Source organism: Haliotis cracherodii, unplaced genomic scaffold (genome assembly GCF_022045235.1).
Source record: "Haliotis cracherodii isolate W230 unplaced genomic scaffold, xgHalCrac1.p SCAF_12, whole genome shotgun sequence".
Taxonomy (NCBI): domain Eukaryota; kingdom Metazoa; phylum Mollusca; class Gastropoda; order Lepetellida; family Haliotidae; genus Haliotis; species Haliotis cracherodii.
The window spans coordinates 3080736-3099705 of NW_027266267.1; the positions used below are offsets into that span (position 1 = coordinate 3080736).

The window sequence follows — 18970 nt, forward strand, 5'->3', positions numbered from 1 at the left end:
CAACACAAACCGATGGACGATAGTGTGAACAAATTCCTTAATGAAGAGCTACCACTATTGATGTACCCTGACGTTGAACATCACAAGCCGATGGACGATAGTGTGATCATATTCCTTAATGAAGACCTTCCACTATTGGTGTACTCTGACGTTGAACATCACAAGCCGATGGTCGATAGAGTGAACATATCCCTTAATGAAGACTGGCCATTACTGCTGTACTCTGATGTTAAACAACACAAAGCGATAGTGTGAACATCGATTAGCAGCGAATCGGAAACATAAGGTACAATAAAATAAGATATTTTTTTCTTACGATTTGGGAATGTGGTTTACATTTAAGAAAGATGATGGACTGAACATACTTTGGACAACCTGTCGTATTTGTCTTTAGAACGTTTGAGAAGTGGTTGTCAGCTAAATGGGTGACATGAGGAGTGCAACGTTCACTCGTCAAACATGGGTAGCTTGTACGGGGAGAGAGAGGGGGGAGATGGAGGGAGAGATGGGGAGAGGGAGGGAGGGATAGAGGAGAGTGGGAGAAGGAGGAGAGAAAAAGAGAGGGAAAGAGAGAGAGTAAGAGAGAGGATAGAGAGAAGGAAGGAGAGAGAAGAGGGAGAGGGGAGAGAGAGAGAGGAAGAGGCATGGGGTGGAGGGAGAGAGGGAGAGGGAGGAAAATGAGTGAGAGAAGGAAAGAAAGAGAAGTAGACAAGAGAGAGAGAATGAGAGAGAGGGAAAAAGAGAGTGAGAGAGGAGATAGATAAGGAAGCGGAGAGAGAGAGAGAGAGAGAGAGAGAGAGAGAGAGAGAGAGAGTGGTGGTCAAACATATGTGCTGTTGACCTGTTCTCACTCGGATCCCCCAGGGGATGCGATAGCCTCAACATATTAGCAGCATTAACAAAACAAGTAACAATTACACGAGCTAATGAAGTCCGCCTGTCGCCAATGAGACCAATTATGTAAACAATCAATCAGCTCCCTGAGTTCAGTGTGGTGAAGGGACGACTGATGAATAATGAACATATCAACTACTGTTTATCGGAATGTCACTTGGTACAGACCGAAACAACATCTGTCCGACTACAACAGACAGCAACAACATGTGTCCGACTACAACAGACAACAACATCTGTCCGACTACAACAGACAGCAACAACATCTGTCCGACTACAACAGACAGCAACAACATCTGTCCGACTACAACAGACAGCAACAGCATCTGTCCGACTACAACAGACATCAACAACATCTGTTCGACTACACCAGACAGCAACAACATCTGTCCGACTACAACAGACAACAACAACATCTGTCCGACTACAACAGACAGCAACAACATCTGTCCGACCACAACAGACAGCAACAACATCTGTCTGACAGCAACAGACAGCAAAAGCATCTGTCCGACAGCAACAGACAGCGAAAACATCTGTCGAACTGCACCAGACAGCAACAACATTTGTCAGACTGCAACAGACAGCAATAACATCTGTCCGACTACAACAGACAGCAATAACATCTGTCCGACTACAACAGACAACAACAACATCTGTCCGACTACAAAAGACAGCAACAACATCTGTTCGACTACAACACACAGCAACAACAAATGTCTGACAGCAACAACATCTGTCCGACTACAACAGACAGCAACAACATCTGTCCGACTACAACAGACAACAACAACATCTGTCCGACTACAACAGACAGCAACAACATCTGTTCGACTACAACACACAGCAACAACATCTGTCCGACTACAACAGACAACAACAACATCTGTCCGACTACAACAGACAGCAACAACATCTGTCCGACTACAACAGACAGCAACAACATCTGTCCGACTACAACAGACAGCAACAACAAATGTCTGACAGCAACAACATCTGTCCGACTACAACAGACAACAACAACATCTGTCCGACTACAACAGACAGCAACAGCATCTGTCCGACTACAAAAGACAGCAACAACATCTGTCCGACTACAACAGACAACAACAACATCTGTTCGACTACAACACACAGCAACAACAAATGTCTGACAGCAACAACATCTGTCCGACTACAAAAGACAGCAACAACATCTGTCCGACTACAACAGACAACAACAACATCTGTCCGACTACAACAGACAACAACAACATCTGTCCGACTACAAAAGACAGCAACAACATCTCTCCGACTACAACAGACAACAACAACATCTGTCCGACTACAACAGACAGCAACAACATCTGTCCGACTAAAACAGACAGCAATAACATCTTTCCGACTACAACAGACCACAACAACATCTGTCCGACTACAACAGACAGCAACAACAAATGTCTGACAGCAACAACATCTGTCCGACTACAACAGACAACAACAACATCTGTCCGACTACAACAGACAGCAACAGCATCTGTCCGACTACAAAAGACAGCAACAACATCTGTCCGACTACAACAGACAACAACAACATCTGTTCGACTACAACACACAGCAACAACAAATGTCTGACAGCAACAACATCTGTCCGACTACAAAAGACAGCAACAACATCTGTCCGACTACAACAGACAACAACAACATCTGTCCGACTACAACAGACAACAACAACATCTGTCCGACTACAAAAGACAGCAACAACATCTGTCCGACTACAACAGACAACAACAACATCTGTCCGACTACAACAGACAACAACAACATCTGTCCGACTAAAACAGACAGCAATAACATCTGTCCGACTATAACAGACAACAACAACATCTGTCCGACTACAACAGACCACAACAACATCTGTCCGACTAAAACAGACAGCAATAACATCTTTCCGACTACAACAGACCACAACAACATCTGTCCGACTAAAACAGACAGCAACAACAAATGTCTGACAGCAACAACATCTGTCCGACTACAACAGACAACAACAACATCTGTCCGATTACAACAGACAACAACAACATCTGTCCGACTACAACAGACAACAACAACATCTGTCCGACTAAAACAGACAACAACAACATCTGTCCGACTACAACAGACAACAACAACATCTGTGCGACTACAACAGACAGCAACAATATCTGTCCGACTACAACAGACAGCAATAACATCTGTCCGACTACAACAGACAACAACAACATCTGTCCGACTACAACAGACAACAACAACATCTGTCCGACTACAACAGACAACAACAACATCTGTCCGACTACAACAGACAACAACAGCATCTGTCCGACTGAAACAGACAACAACAACATCTGTCCGACTACAACAGACAGCAACAACATCTGTCCGACTACAACAGACAGCAACAGCATCTGTCCGACTACAACAGACAGCAACAACAAATGTCTGACAGCAACAACATCTGTCTGACAGCAACCGACAGCAACAACATCTGTCCGACTACAACAGACAGCAACAACATCTGTCCGACTACAACAGACAGCGACAACATCTGTCCGACTACAACAGACACCGACAACATCTGTCCGACTACAGCAACATACTGTTAAATCTCACGAGTAATGATAAAATTCACTGTCATTGTCGATTTGCAATGTCTTAAACGGCAATATTTTGACAACTCGTTTTAAAATGTCATGGAGGAAAACAGTAAAGCAAATTGCACGTGCAATATATGGCATTCGTAACTCGTGGTAGTGGCTATAAAACGGCCAGCTTCAAGTTCGAAAATGCCGAGACTCGGCGCTGCCGATCGGAACATCGCCATAGGAGGTATCCATAGTGGGGAATCGCCGTCTTCTGTTGCACGCCACTTCAACGTCCACCACAACACTATTTGCCGCCTTTGTGACCGATACACAGTTCGATCCCACTGCAGACCGTCCGAAAATCGGCGGACCAAGAGTTACCACCCCTGCACAGGATCGCTTCATTCGATTATTCCACCTACGACTGCAGAACGCGTCCCTTGTTTGAGGAGGATATCGGACCAGGTTGTCAGGAACCATCTTCGCGAGGCTGGAATCCGACCCAGCAGACCAGTCATTGTCCCTGATTTGCAACTGATCCATCAACAGGGACGCTTGCATTGGTGCCATACCTCACAGCCTTGGAATTTGAGAAACCGGAGACCATTGTGGTTCAGCGATGAATCACGATTTCTTCTTTACCAGCGAGATCGAAGACAGCGTGTTCATTGTCGTCGAAATTAGCCTTTTGACCCACTTTGTATACGTAAATTCGACAATTTCGGGGGCAATAGTGTCATGGTGTGGGGGGCCATATCCTACACCACGAGATCTGTCTTGTTGTGGTTCAAGACAATTTGACAGCAAATCGCTACATGAATCAAATTCTTCAACCTCACCTTCTTCCAATCATTGACCGTCAGAGGGAGCTGTTTCAACAGGACAACGCTCAACCGCACACAGATCGTGTCACGGTAGACTACCTGCATAATGCCAACATCAACGGCTTGCCCTGGCCGCCGAGATCTCCAGATCTCAACCAAATCGAACACCTCTGGGATGAACTCGATCGAGGTGTACGCCAACGTCAGACCTAGGGCTTCTGCAAATGATAATGCCCTGGGTGCCGTTGTACAAAGCAATCTTAGCGCCAAGGTTACTTTCTATCCTTAAGTTTTACTGTTAGGCCTTTACTAAGGTTGACCCCCTGTTGCATGAAACTAACTGCCTTACAAACCAAGGCACAGCAAGCTTTCAACAGAATTGGTCATTTCCCAAAAGTTCTCAGTGCCGTCGATGGAACACTTATTCCCCCAAAACGACCATCACCAGACAACAAACGACACCATATGCCGCAAGGGATACCATGCCATCAATGTGCAGGCGATATGCGACAACTCTCCCCGGTAAGATGTACAGTAGATAACGGCAGTCAATTTTCATAGAACAGCGGTAACTGGACCGTGCTGAGCAAAGTACGCTGTACTGTTTACATTAGCAACGACCTTGACCCACAAGCGAGTCGAAACTGCTTTCCTGTCAAATGAAACCAGCGTCATTCATTTTACCATAGCTTCCTTAATCCTTTTTTCTTATCTAAATGTAAATTGTTTTATATTTTATTACCATTTATACAACAATATCTTCAGGATTATTTTCTGAGTGTTACTAGATTCAATTCAAGATACATGTAATGAAATTGTGTTTCTTTTACCAAACATTTTACTTTTAATTATTCAGTGTGTGGTCTTCATTGGACTGATGTGATGTCAAAAAGTTATGATTACGTATATTAATTTACAATGTATTTAAAATGTAAGAATATGAGTGTGAATGTAATGAAAGTTAGCAAATCCGAAATATTTAAATGGTCTGATAATAATAGATTGGTCATAATATACATTAGATTATCAATACAAAAGTATTTTCATTGCTTTAATGGAAACCAAACATCTGTTTAAAGTGGAATTGTTTACTGTTACAGATTTACCAACGTGGTGGCAAAATGGCCAGGATCGACTCACGGTTCTCTGATTCGGAGTAGTAGTCAAGTTGGGATGAGGATGGAAGAAACTGCACCTGATGGTTGGCTACTTGTGACTCAGGGTAAACCAGTTTAACCTCATGCATAATGCACTAAATATATGTACGGACTTGAGAGTTTTGAAACTAGAATTGTTGTGAAGGAAAGTGCCACGTTTTTGTAACTATCATTATTATTTCTGATGTTACCATGTAAGGAATTAATATCCTAATAAGGGCCTTTGGAGTGCTAAAGTCTAGATTCAGGTATAGTATCAAAATTACATGTGACAAGTTTCAGAAATGTAACGAAAACCGGATTAGGGACTGGTCAGTTATTACAGAGATCCATGTTTGACTTGCAAATAAACAATTAAATTATTATTTATTTCAACTTGTTTTAATTTAAATTATCCCATTTCTTTTTCTTTCCTAAAGTATAGTATTTTAATTTTTTAATTGTTTATCAGATATGTGTTTAAAAATAATCATTAATGATATTGTATGAACATAATGTTAATGCTGTCATTGTTGAAATTAGTACATACTTTGTAAGAGTGAGTGAGTCAGTTGGGTTTAACGCCGCTTTAACAGTATTCCAGGTATATCGAGGCGTGTCAGCTTAATGTGGGAGGAAAGCCTGAAGTGATGCAGGTCTCAGACGTTTACCACTTCGGTGAAACCCATGAGCACGGGTATGGTGCTGACAAACCTAGAAACATAATCGGGGCGAACCGGGTTTCGAACCCACAATCATAGGTTTCTGGTGTGCCCAAGGGACGCAACTCTGCACAGCGAATCGCGGCGCCTCAGACGACTGGGCCACCCGTGCCCCCTACTTTGTAAGAAATACATGAATTTGATAATATGACATTTATGGTTTAATCCACGAAAATGCGTATCTGTAATTATGGCTACTTCCAAGCTGCCCAACTTCTGCATCGACAACAAGGTTGCACCACCACCAGAGGAAGCAGTGGTTGATCATGTTGATGAAGAAAACAATCCTGAAGTCAGACAGTGTCAGGATGGGTGTACGACTAGGAGGAAGCTGACTACTGAAAGATTTACATAGGCTGTAAGTAAACAACACAATAAGCAACAATTGAATACACATATGTATTCATTTTGACTACAGCTAAACAGCTGGGCAGTGCATGAACATAAATGTATTGGCAGAAAATAACAGGGTTGTATTTAAAGCTGTGTGCTACGGGTAATTACATCAAGACAGATAAAAAATAACTGTCTCTTTACACAATGTGTATTAATCTCACGTAAGATTTTACCTTAAATCACCAGTCAGTTATATCAGCCGGGGTGCTGGCATGGTTAGAAGGATAAGATAACGTTGGTGACTGGGGACAAAGTATTTGGAGATCTATTTCCTTGATTCATTAACAGATGTTGCAAAAGTTCAAATTTGGATTTCTCTAGCTCAGGCCTTTCTCACACTGCAGCCAAGTGCTCCTCTGATATGCTGAGCATCCTCTTTTGCTCTTTGAGGGCATCTTCTTTGGCTGTCTACACATCAATTATTGAGGTAAAATGCTTTGGTGGCTGCTTTGAGTTTTCTGTAAAAATTACGAGAAAATTTAATGTATCATGTTTATTATATTATCATGATCAGTAGTAATCAGTGATGAAAATAATACATTTTATTAAAATAAAATAATATAATACAAGAAATTAGTAGTTAAAATCCAATATAAGACTCTACAAAACATTGCTTGCGCTAAAATTGTTGACAATTATCCAACAAATAATACTGGCATGATTATAAAAGAGTGTACACAAAATATATAATAATACCATACCATATCTTCTTTGTCTGGATCTGTTCATCTTGATATCTTAGCTGTAGCAATCAAGAGATAAGTTACTTATCCTCTTATTATCAGATTGTTTGATATATAGAGTCATCAGGTGATTGGATATTAAGTATGATTCTATATTATTGTTGATTATTTATTCAAATAGGCTAGTATTTAAACTTTTACCATTTGTGACTGAAGTATGACTTGTCTCATCTACTCTCATTTCTGCTGATTCCACAGGTTGACTCATTGATGAAGCCTCATCACTGCCAGTGTTCCCACACATAAAGATAGGACCTGCAAGTTTGATGAAATTAGGTTCCATCAATGCACATGGTAATTTAATATATCTGAGATTGTTAAACTGTAATTCAAATAACTCCACGATAAATGATTTTTTTAAAAAGTATTGAATAAGTCTACCAGGTGTTTCAAGGGTCTGTGTCTCTTCCCTTATGATGATTGAATCAAAGAAATCCACTGGGGCAAGGTGACCTTCATTCAATGCGTTGAGTGTAGGAAAAGCTGAAGATGTTACGAGTTGTTATTAATTAGTCATCTATGTCCATGTCAGTCCAAATTAATACTAGTGTCACTTTCAATGCTCATGGTTTGGAAAGAACCCAGTTCAATGAAAATATTCAATCAACATGAAAGTTGTTTTGTATTTTGAATATAAAGTGAAACTATATGAGAAAAACACTCACTTTCAGCAACCTCCGACTCCAGTCCACCAGCTGTTCCTTCAGTTTGACACTGTGGAATCAGTGATACAACCTACAAATAGAATATATTATATATTAAATATTCAAGCTATACATAGTTATGGGGAAGTATTAAATTAATAAATGTTGTGAGAGGACTCTTTCATTATTACCTTCCCATTCAGATAGCCTTGAAATAAATTCCTCTTAAGGAAAGTAAAATTGTATAACATACTTTGAATTCCAGATCAGTCAAAGGTGATGGTGCTGGACCGCCTCCTGTTTTGGACGATTCTTTGTGGACAACCATGGCCTTTCTTTTTACCTGAGATCTGTATATTTATTATTCATGATGATGTTCACAGTGGCCATTGTAAATGAGCCATTTTATAACATATGGAATTCATATTGTATATAAACTGGTGATTTTTAACATTTCACTAATTGTTTGCCATTTCTAATTACCAATTGTTATTATAAACCAAAACACTTGATTTTTAATTGACAAATTACAACCAACGTGTCTTCAAAAGAAACACCCCAACAAAGTAGTTAAATACTCACAGATACATGTGTACACACCAATTCTAGCAATGGAATATATCTCAAACTTGTAATCATTCCACTTTTTTCTCAATAGAGCCCCTGTGTTCTCAACAGACGAGCAGGCATTAAATCTGGAACAGCCCCAGCCGAGCAGGCATTTACTCTGTAACAGATTGACAACAATTTATGCACACACGCAGCTAACATATTTAATTTAGACAACAATATAGTATTTTCCAGATTATTATCAAAATATTTAGCAAACCGGCCCGGTAGGAAGGGGTTTTATTTATCTTTCTTGCCACTTTGGGCTGAAAGAAATACTGTTCAAAATTATACATTTTGAACTCAAATATAAATATAATGGTGTAGAGGAATTTTTATTAATTTATTTTAAAAAGGAAAATTCATACATTTCTCCTAACACCACTCGATGGCATGTAATGCTTTTACATAATACCAATGATAGACACATGTATTTGATGTCATTTACAAAGTAACGATGCTACATCAGCTAGGCTAAATGTACGGCGAAACTTACTTAAGTCCCGTTAAAAACTTTGTCAACGTTTTTGACGGAATGAAACACTATCATAAACTTGGTCAAAATGGACTTTGACCAAGTTTTTGATCAATTTTTTTTATAGTGTAATGGGGGCTTAATTGAGTCCCCCACACTAAAGAGTCCAACCTCAGTTAAGGTTGCCGCTAATGATCCTGTTGACGTTCAGGATGTCCAAAGGTAGTTTTGTGCAACAGGCGTATGTTTTTGTTAAGTTTACATTTTTGTTAAGGTATAAATTTAACTGTAAATAATAAACCGGTTTGAAAAAAAGACACTGCTAAATGTTGTCCGAGACTTTATTCTGTGTTGAAAAACAGAAAATTTCTCCCTTTTTTATCGTACACCGATAAAAGAACTGTGCGACGATTCTTTTTATTTAACAGCTTTACCGAAACTGTGAGCGAACATAATACTGCCTAATATCTGAACGACATAACTACATATCAAATGGAGCTCTATGCGTATGTATAATGACATGAATTCAATGCAAAAATAAAATAATGCGTAAATGACTAAAACTGATTCACCTCAAAAGGCGACAGAGAGGTTACGCATGTTCAACGAAAAGGGGGCATAACTCCGCTATATTGAGCACTAATTTATTGTTACGAAGGTCACTTTGTGAGAATTAGCTGTGAGTTGGGACAATATATTGTCGTGGTGTTTTATTCACGAGAAACCAAACTATTCCAACACAAATATCGATGTTGAAACTGTATTCGTTTAGATAAACAATTTGATTGAATTTACATTGAATCTTAATTGGATAAGACACGCACCTGTTTGGCATCAATTTTACATATTCAAGTGTTCAAAAAATACAACTGATACAAATGATACAACTGATACAACCGGTACAACTGATCCAACCGATACAACTGATCCAACCGGTACAACTAATACAATCGGTAGAACTAATACAACCGATACAACTGATACAACCGATACAACTGGTACAACTGATACAACTGATCCAACCGGTACAACTGATCCAACCGATACAACTGGTACAACTGGTACAACTGATACAACTGATACAACTGGTACAACTGGTACAACTGATACAACTGGTACAACTGATACAACTGGTACAACTGATACAACTGATACAACTGATCCAACCGGTACAACTGATCCAACCGATACAACTGGTACAACCGGTACAACTGATACAACTGATACAACTGGTACAACTGATACAACAGGTACAACCGATACAACTGGTACAACTGATACAACTGATACAACTGATACAACAGGTACAACTGATCCAACTGATACAACTGATACCACAGGTACAACTGATACAACTGATACAACTGATACAACTGTCACAACTGATACAACTGATACAACTGTCACAACTGATACAACCGATACAACTGATACAACTGGTACAATTGGTACTTTTACACTTCTTGGAGAAATATAGTAGACAGTTTAATATCCTGTGGTCACAATATTTACGAAAAATTGAACCCATTGATTATATAATGCAAAACGAGAGTAATGATATCAATATGACGTCACCTAACAACGGGCGTGATAATGGCCCGTCGTCAAGCAATATGAGGGCATTAATATAAGGGTAACGCTATTTTTCAGGGCATTATCATTTGCAGAAGCCCGAGGTCTTCCATTAAGACCGAGGGCTTCTGCAAATGATAATGCCCTGAAAAAGAGCGTCACCGTTATTATAACTAAAATGGATGGAATTTGTTTTTAAGTAAAAAGAAACAACAACATCGGTTTTGAAACATTTACTGAAATCAACACGAGTGTCACTGACCACATTTTACAAATATGGAAACGTCAAAGAACAAACCAGATGACGTCACTATAATACGTGACGTCATTTTCTCTACCCTATGACGTCACCTAACAAGGGGCTTGATAATGGCCCGTCGTCAAGCAGTATGAGGGCATTATCAAGTTACAGTGACCCGCCCATTTCTGATAACGTGCGGGCGGTTTAATGATAATTCTATCCACTTTAGCTATAATGTAAGTTAATGTGACGCTCATTTCTAATAACACGCCGGCGGTTTTATGATAATTCTGTTTTAGCTGTAAACTGTAATATGACCCTTACTGATAACATACACCGTAGCATGGCCCCCGTGTGCTACCCCGTCGTTAGGTTTACGCATCGTCACGCCTGTTAGTCACAAGTATGTTCAGTTTGTCTGGGAGTCCTTATCGCACTGTCCTGTACTAGTGTACCGGGGTATCGGATCTATCACTGCCCTGTACTTGTGTACCGCGGTATCGGATCTATCACTGCCCAGTGTCCTGTACTTGTGTACCGGGGTATCGGATCTATCACTGCCCACTGTCCTGTACTTGTGTACCGGGGTATCGAATCTATCACTGTCCACGGTTGTCGTCATTGATATAAAATCAGCTCTGTATCGAATGTGTGGAGAAGCTGGAGAAGGTGGACCACTCAGTCATTTTACTAACAGATACCAGCACAACAACAAAGGACTTTTATCTGCAAAGCAATCACAATATTTATTCAATGACTTATTAAATGAGAGGGATATTTATTATCAAGTGCCTGCTTTGAAGGGCGATAGCTAAGTATCATTTGACACGCTACGTGATACGTCACACTCAGTAGGCCAGTAGTTTCAGGTGAAGTGAAATGGGACTTCATGTCGCATCCAAGATTATTGCACTTATATAGCGACGTGCATGTACGTGTGTGTGTTTGTGTGACTGCTTGTACTAGTCCGGACTGATGCCGATTTATAGTGTAGCTTACTGAGATACCATGCCGCAGTTTAACATGAATACCCCACTCAGACACAGTATACTACTCCGAGCCGACAAGTTCTTGTTTTAGCCCCTTTATGCCGAGCGCCAGACAGGGTAACAACAAGTACCATCTTTTAACGTCTTTTGGTATGACGCGGCCGGGGATCGAACCCCGGACCTTCCCTCTCCGGGCGGACGCTCTACCACCAGACCACGGAGGCGGTCAGCCAGCAATGTGTGAACTCTCTGTTAGTGATACACGCGCGATGATATATGTATCAGTTGTACCCCACGTTATATCCTGGTGAGATACAGCAGTATGTATTTAAGACACTATGAGATATTATAGTATGTGATAAAAGTACCGTTGTACTTCGCTAGTGGAACAATGCAAATTGACACCGGGCAGTACTATGTACTGGGTGACTGCCCGGGTATTGATCCCGCCGCCGGCAAGAGAACCAACAGGTGGATATATCAACCTTACACCAGCACGGGACGTTACACTTCATGGATCTGCAGCAGCGGTCATGTGACCACACAACGCTTAATACCAGAACGACCAACTCATTCACCATGGATATGTAGGTTAAAATTTACCGTTAGAGAATCACTTAACGTGTTCGCATACCACTGAGGAGAACAACGTCATCGGTAAGACCCTCAGTGATGTTGTTCTTTAAAACTCTTGCCTCTATCATGATGGCTGTATTTGTGACTTGCGCCACTGTGGGTGGTCATCTGTGTCTCTACCCCACACGGACAGACAGACAGCTGCACGGCAGTGTGTACGTCACCCTGCACCCGGGCGGGGAGTACTCCTGTCATCTCACCTGTTGGTATTCCAGCAGGTGCGCGTCCTTCAACTGGGACACCAGGTTTAAGGTGTGTCAACTTTGTGATTCCTCGGAGAAGATGCAGCCATGGAACCTACGTACAAGTCCGGGGATCGTGTATGGGGAACCGAGACAGTGTCAGGTTTGTCGGCATTCTTTGAAGCTAGAGACGTAATGATAATAATATATTTGACGATATAGAGAATCTCCCCCGAGTATCTTTTGATATCGGATATATCTAAAGCAGAGCTCAAGATAACCTTTTGAGCAATTGCGTTTTGTACTCTAGGGTTTCTATTTTAATTGTTTATCACATTTTTCATTGGGTAACAAATATTTTTTCCCTCATCTATTCATCACACTATTGGTTTTTTTCCCAAAATTAGTGAACATTTTAAGATTTTAAAAAATTAAATAATGTTTTAGATGTACATAACTGTTCTAAATAAAAAGGCTTGACTCGGAAAGTAAATTATCTCGAAATTGTGTTTAGGAAATTAGCTCCTTTGTTCGCATGCTGAAAAAGCTTCATTTTGGTATTTACCCCTGCTGTTTTTATACATTTAAGTTTTTCATTTAATGCATGCGTTTCTAAAATTAAAACGATTGAGTTTTAAATATTTTCGGAGGTATTTCACGCAAATCTGTAGCTCTGTCACACGAGTCGATAACAATTGAAAACTCTGAGGATTGCCGAGCAGTTTTAACTTTTATCAACGAGTGTTATGACTGAGATCAACAGACACGAGGGTGAGATTATATTTATCACCCAGCATCGTTCCTTCCACAGTTTCAGTTTTAAATGAGAGGGGCGAGGGGGTAGCCTAGTTGTTAAAGTGTTCGCCTGTCACGCCGAAGACCCAGGTTCGATTCCCCACATAGGTACAATGTGTGAAGCCCACTTCTGGTGTCCCTCCGCCGTTACGTTGCTGGAATATTGCCATAAACCCATACTCACTCACTCACTGTAAGTGAGACTTGGCGTTCTCAGGCAAGTTATTCAAACAAATGTTTGTATACTACAGGACCGCCTCCGTGGTCTAGTGGTCGAGCATCCGCCCGGAGAGCGAAAGGTCCGGGGTTAGATCCCCGGCTGCGTCATACCAAAAGACGTTTAAAGATGGTACTTGTTGTTACCCTGTCTGGCACTCGGCATTAAGGGGCTAAAACAAGGAGTGGTCGGCTCGGAGTCAGTATACTGTGTCTGAGTGGGGTACTCATGTTAAGCTGCGGCATGGTATCTCAGTGAGCTACACTATAAATTGGCATCAGCCCGTCTAGTACAAGCAGCCACACAAACACACGCTATATAAGTGCAATAATCTTGGACGCGACGTTAAACCCCATTTCACCTTTCAAAATCTCTCTCGGACAACAAGTCTGAATCACACACGGAAAAAATCTAACAAAGTGACTTAGGCCCTTTTGAAACTTGACTTTAGCCCTTTCATAGAATTTTAAGTAGCTATATTTCAAAAACGCATCAATGAAAACAAGCAATTTTTTTCTACAGGTAGACAAGAACTCATAGATGTTATTTATGCAATAATATGCAAAAAGGGCCAAAATGCCCCTTTTAGCTCTAAGCTCTTCATATCGTTGACACCGTTGATTAAGTTTGGACGAGTACAGTCCATCTGAACTTACACCCATCACGTGAGCAACTTACACGTAAGACGTGGATCTGGAATGCTTACATCAGGTCGGAGCGAGTGAGTTAGTATTATTTTGCGCCGCGTTTAGCAATAATCCCGCTCTATCTCGGCGGGGGACACCAGACATGGGCTTCACACATTGTACCCATGTCGGTAATGGAACCCGGGTCTTCGGCGTGACGAGCGAACGCTTTAACCACTAGGCTACCCGACCGCCCCGACACCAGATCAGAAGCTGACCCATCTAAACATATCCAGGGATAAGATGTTCTAACCTGGATAGGTCTTCAGCAACACATGCTTGCCGTAAAAGGCGACTAACGGGATCAGGTGGTCGGGCTCGCTGACTTGGTTGATGCATGTCATCGTATCCGTATTGCGTGGATCGATGCTCATGATGTCAATCACTGGATTGTCTGGTCGACTCGATTATTTACAGACGGCCGTCATATAGCTGGAATATTGCTGTGCGGTGTTAAAAAAACAACCAACAAACCTGGGATCTTTTCACCGGTCTTCAGAATCCTGATATTTGTTTTATGTGAATTGTAACTCACAAGCGCAACTGGCAAAGTCATGGCTCCGGTTTTCTGAGACAGTAAGGGATACTCACGATTGGCAAGTGAATGACGCAGAGGACAACGCTAGAATCATCAGCAGTCAGTTTGACGAGACAAGAAAGGATAGAGATACTATGAAGAAAAAACTAGAAATATTTGACAAGCAAACACGATCTGAAATTTAAAACATAAATGGGACATGGACAAGCTCTACAAAGATACAAAATATTTCTCAAAATACATACCTGAGAGAAGACAGAATGGTCCTCCTGAAGGTAAGGTCAATGACGGACAATTTACGGTTCTTTGGAATTGAAGAGACAGAAGACAACAAATCCCATGAAGTCGTTCAGAAATACTGCCGAGAGAGATTAAATTACTATTGAAGTACACAGATTAGGAGCTAAACGAGACAAAACGAGGCCGCTAGATGCAAAGTTTAATGACCACAAAGGCTGATAGGTAGAAGTGAGTGAGTGTGGTTTTCCGCCGCTTTTAGCAATATTGACTGATAAGAGGTAAGAGCCTTTACCACAAACTTTAGAAACACACACTATTATGTCTCGGAACAACATCCCAGAGAAATATCTTGTGGCCTGTCTTTAAACAACCAAAAGGCAGGGGATCCAAAGGATATCATTCAACTCGGACAAACTGGTTATCAACGGTGAAAGGATATATCCTTAGGACGCGTCCAAAAGAGACTAAACTGACGGCCCAAAGAAACGTTACCAACGATATTTCTAGGATAAAATATGACCAACACAATTTGAAGCAGCAATAACAATTGTATTTTCGAAATTCATCATTCAGAACAGTAAAATGCGAATTTACTAATTCAACAACAAAGTCCTTGACCTCCAACAGGGACATTTCTTGACAAGGGGTCATTTGTCCAGTAGTCGATCAACAACATTGGTCACAACTTTAAGGTGACGACGGCCCAGACCGTTCAATACGGGATATGACCTCAATGACCGACAATGCATCTTCGAATGCGGCGTCGAACTGAGTAGACAAGCGTCCTCACATCGACTGCAGGTATCCGATTCCATTCCTCACGGAGGGCAACGATCAACGCTTGTCTCGTGAAGGGAGGATGACGACGTCCCAGCTGGTCCCAGAGATGTTCTATGGGTGACAGATCTGGTGATCGAGCTGGCCACGGCAGGACAGTCACGTTGTTGGCGTTGAGGAAGTCTCTAGTAATACGGGCTTTATGGGGCGTAGCGTTATCTTGGAACACCGTCCGTTGTTGACGCTGGATGAAAGGAAGAACCACTGGCCGTAAGATTTTGTCAATGTAGCGTTGTGCTGTCAGATTGCCTTTGATGATGATAAGTTCCGTCTTCTCGTCCCCGCAAATGCAGCCCCAAATCATCACACCGTAAGGTTCCACCTCCTGGACACAACAAGGAGCCGTACGTTCACCACGTCCTCGATAAACTCGCGTCTGCCCATCAGGTTTGAAGAGTTGGAACCTGCTCTCGTCACTAAACAGCACTCGCCGCCATTCCCTTTGTTGCCATCGCTGAGTTTGCCTGCACCACGTCAATCTGGCACGTCGGTGTTGACGGGTCAAGGCCATGCCCTTGAAAGGGCGAAAAGCCCGGAGACCATAATGTCGTAGTCGTCTGGTCACTGTTTGTCTGCTGACCGGATGTCCTAAGCTGTTGGCAGCTGATGACGTCACAGTAAGAAATCTGTTCCTCAGATGAAGTACCCGTGAAGTACTGCGGGGTCGTGACCTTTGGTCTGCCACTCCGTCAGTCTGTCGTAATGACCTGACTGCCACAGTCAGCCAAACTGTGCGAGGGAAAGCTCGGATAGACTGCCACAGCCAGCCAAACTGTGCGAGGGAAAGCTCGGATAGACTGCCACAGCCAGCCAAACTGTGCGAGGGAGAGCTCGGATAGACTGCCACAGCCAGCCAAACTGTGCGAGGGAGAGCTCGGATAGACTGCCACAGCCAGCCAAACTGTGCGAGGGAAAGCTCGGATAAAGCGCGTCCATTCGATGATCTTGTGATGGAGGTCTCACAGAATAGTTCGGAAGGTAACCGTCCTGTGCTGTTAAAAACAAACTGTGTTTGCCTGAATCCTTGACACATATTAATCAATCTGATGTAGTTTTTCCTTGAAACTAATACAGATGATCCAGGCTTCTAATCCTACATAATAATCTGTTGTGATGTCTGTAGGCCCTTTTGATCGTCTTAATCAATCTGGACAGATTTTTTAGTCAAAATGACTGAAATATTTACACATTTTATAAATTGCCAGAGAGAATCACATTTTTACAAATTGACAGTAATATATACACGCTTACAAAGGAGAAGACCTTTTAAAACAACGTCTATCGCGCATTGAAGGATTTCCCAACCAAGACGTAGAGAAACAAGAACGAATCGGTTCAAATGAAGGAAAACAAAATGCAAATATCATAATTACAACCTACCAAATTTATGTGTATAAATTTTAGGCAGCTTCCTTGTTCGAGGAATGTATCCGTGAATATCCACACAAAGGAACAATAACCCACTCGTCTGCAGCTGTACAAAGAAACTTATTCGATGTCACGTGTCTCTGTAACAATCAAATATTTTAAAATATATATATCGTTTCGGGATATTATAACCCGTGTTCGTTTCTCAACTGATCACTTAGATTTTTCAGGTGTTTTACATAGGTGTCAAGTCTCAATGGTCGGCTGAGAAAGCCCACGTGACAACTATTTTCATAACGTCCACGGTTTCAAAAAAATCCATTGAGTGATAGATAATAATGATCAATCAATCAACGTATTATCAGTTAACCCTTTGAACAAAGTATGTTGTTTATACATCGGCACTTCACGCCATGATATGAGTGTATTCCCTTTGTCTTAGTAAACCTAGACATGTAAACACTCACTCTTGACATATCCACTGCGCAAGATAACAGTGATAATCAATCAACGTATTTTCTGTTAATCCTTTGATGTCATTCATTTCTTGCTGGGCTGCCACGTGCATATTACATAACACACATTTCACCTCACTTCAAACCTGGATTTAGATTGAATAATTACCCCAGACACAATGAATGCCAAATGGGAACCTTTATCAGGTAATCTAAGTGGTGCTACCACTAATTGTACCTGTAATAAATTCAACAACTGAGCATCAAATGAATGCCGACAAATACACAAGTGTAGGGTTATACGAGAAAACGTGGATGACAACAAGGGAGTAGTAATCGTATTATCGACGCAAGCCGAAATCCGAAAATGCTTTCACTGCATGGATACTTTTTATTAGAATTAAACTATAACCATCTGGGGTATTTCCAAATGACGACATCCGATGAGCTCCGCCGTTCTTTTTGTCTGTTTGTTTAGGCTGAAGAAATTAATTAACATGCACCCTTTGTCGAAATCTTTATAGATCACAGTTAACAATCAGTGTTTATGCAAAAATGTGTTAAACAAATATTGCATCCAGCATCCAAGTTTATTTAGCTGTCCTTGCAGTCGACAGCCCAGTCTCTGGTCACGCTCAGTTGCGTTGCGTATCATCCGGGTACTCACTGGGGAAAAAACAATAACAAAGGCAACAACCAGTCCGGGGATTGCGTTAGATCAGTGCCCCTTTAAGAATGATGACAGGGACTAAACGAAGAATTGGGTTCTTTGAACGTCTCCTAATTAACAGACTATAACAAATTTGTCGTTGTGTTCATTGTAATTCCTACAATATGATTAGCTGGAGTAGTATAGGGAATGGGGGTTCTGGCTCGTGTTGCTGCAATCGTTTCCCATTGAACGTAAAATAATTAGCCACGTCCACCGAAGCGGACTATTTTTTTACTATGGATGTCGGGGAATCCCAATATCAATCTAGGTAATTCTCTTTCTGATCATGTGTATCGATATACATTCAGAGAAAGCCATGCATACCCATTGTCGAAACTACTTTTTGAGATGGAGGGCCGAAGGCGTGAAATAACAAACGTTTTGGCTCGCTCGCTTTGGGTGCGCACACCTTCCCCCCAGCCCCCCCCCCCCATTTTTATTTTTTTTTAAATCTTT

General features: G+C 41.4%; 1 protein-coding gene and 1 pseudogene across 1 annotated transcript; one reads left to right on the forward strand and one right to left on the reverse strand.

Annotated features, from left to right (window-relative positions):
* Positions 1–1016: 1016 nt before the first annotated feature.
* On the forward strand, positions 1017–3358 carry LOC139458081 (mucin-22-like). The gene is made up of 3 exons (XM_071239388.1): positions 1017–1462; positions 1648–2242; positions 2342–3358. Exons 1-3 carry the CDS (start codon positions 1017–1019, stop codon positions 3356–3358), a joined length of 2058 nt encoding a protein of 685 aa, XP_071095489.1.
* Positions 3359–6791: 3433 nt separating this feature from the next.
* LOC139458082 (uncharacterized) lies at positions 6792–17012 on the reverse strand (annotated as a pseudogene).
* Between the last annotated feature and the right edge of the window lie 1958 nt (positions 17013–18970).

Excerpts from the sequence above, each read along its gene's own strand:
- LOC139458081 (XM_071239388.1), top strand. The coding sequence starts at position 1,017 with ATGAACATATCAACTACTGTTTATCGGAATGTCACTTGGTACAGACCG. Across the intron at positions 1,463-1,647 it reads ACCAGACAGCAACAACATTT|ACAGCAACAACATCTGTCCG; the intron begins GTCAGACTGCAA and ends CGACTACAACAG. Across the intron at positions 2,243-2,341 it reads AACAGACAGCAACAACATCT|CAACAACATCTGTCCGACTA; the intron begins GTCCGACTAAAA and ends AATGTCTGACAG.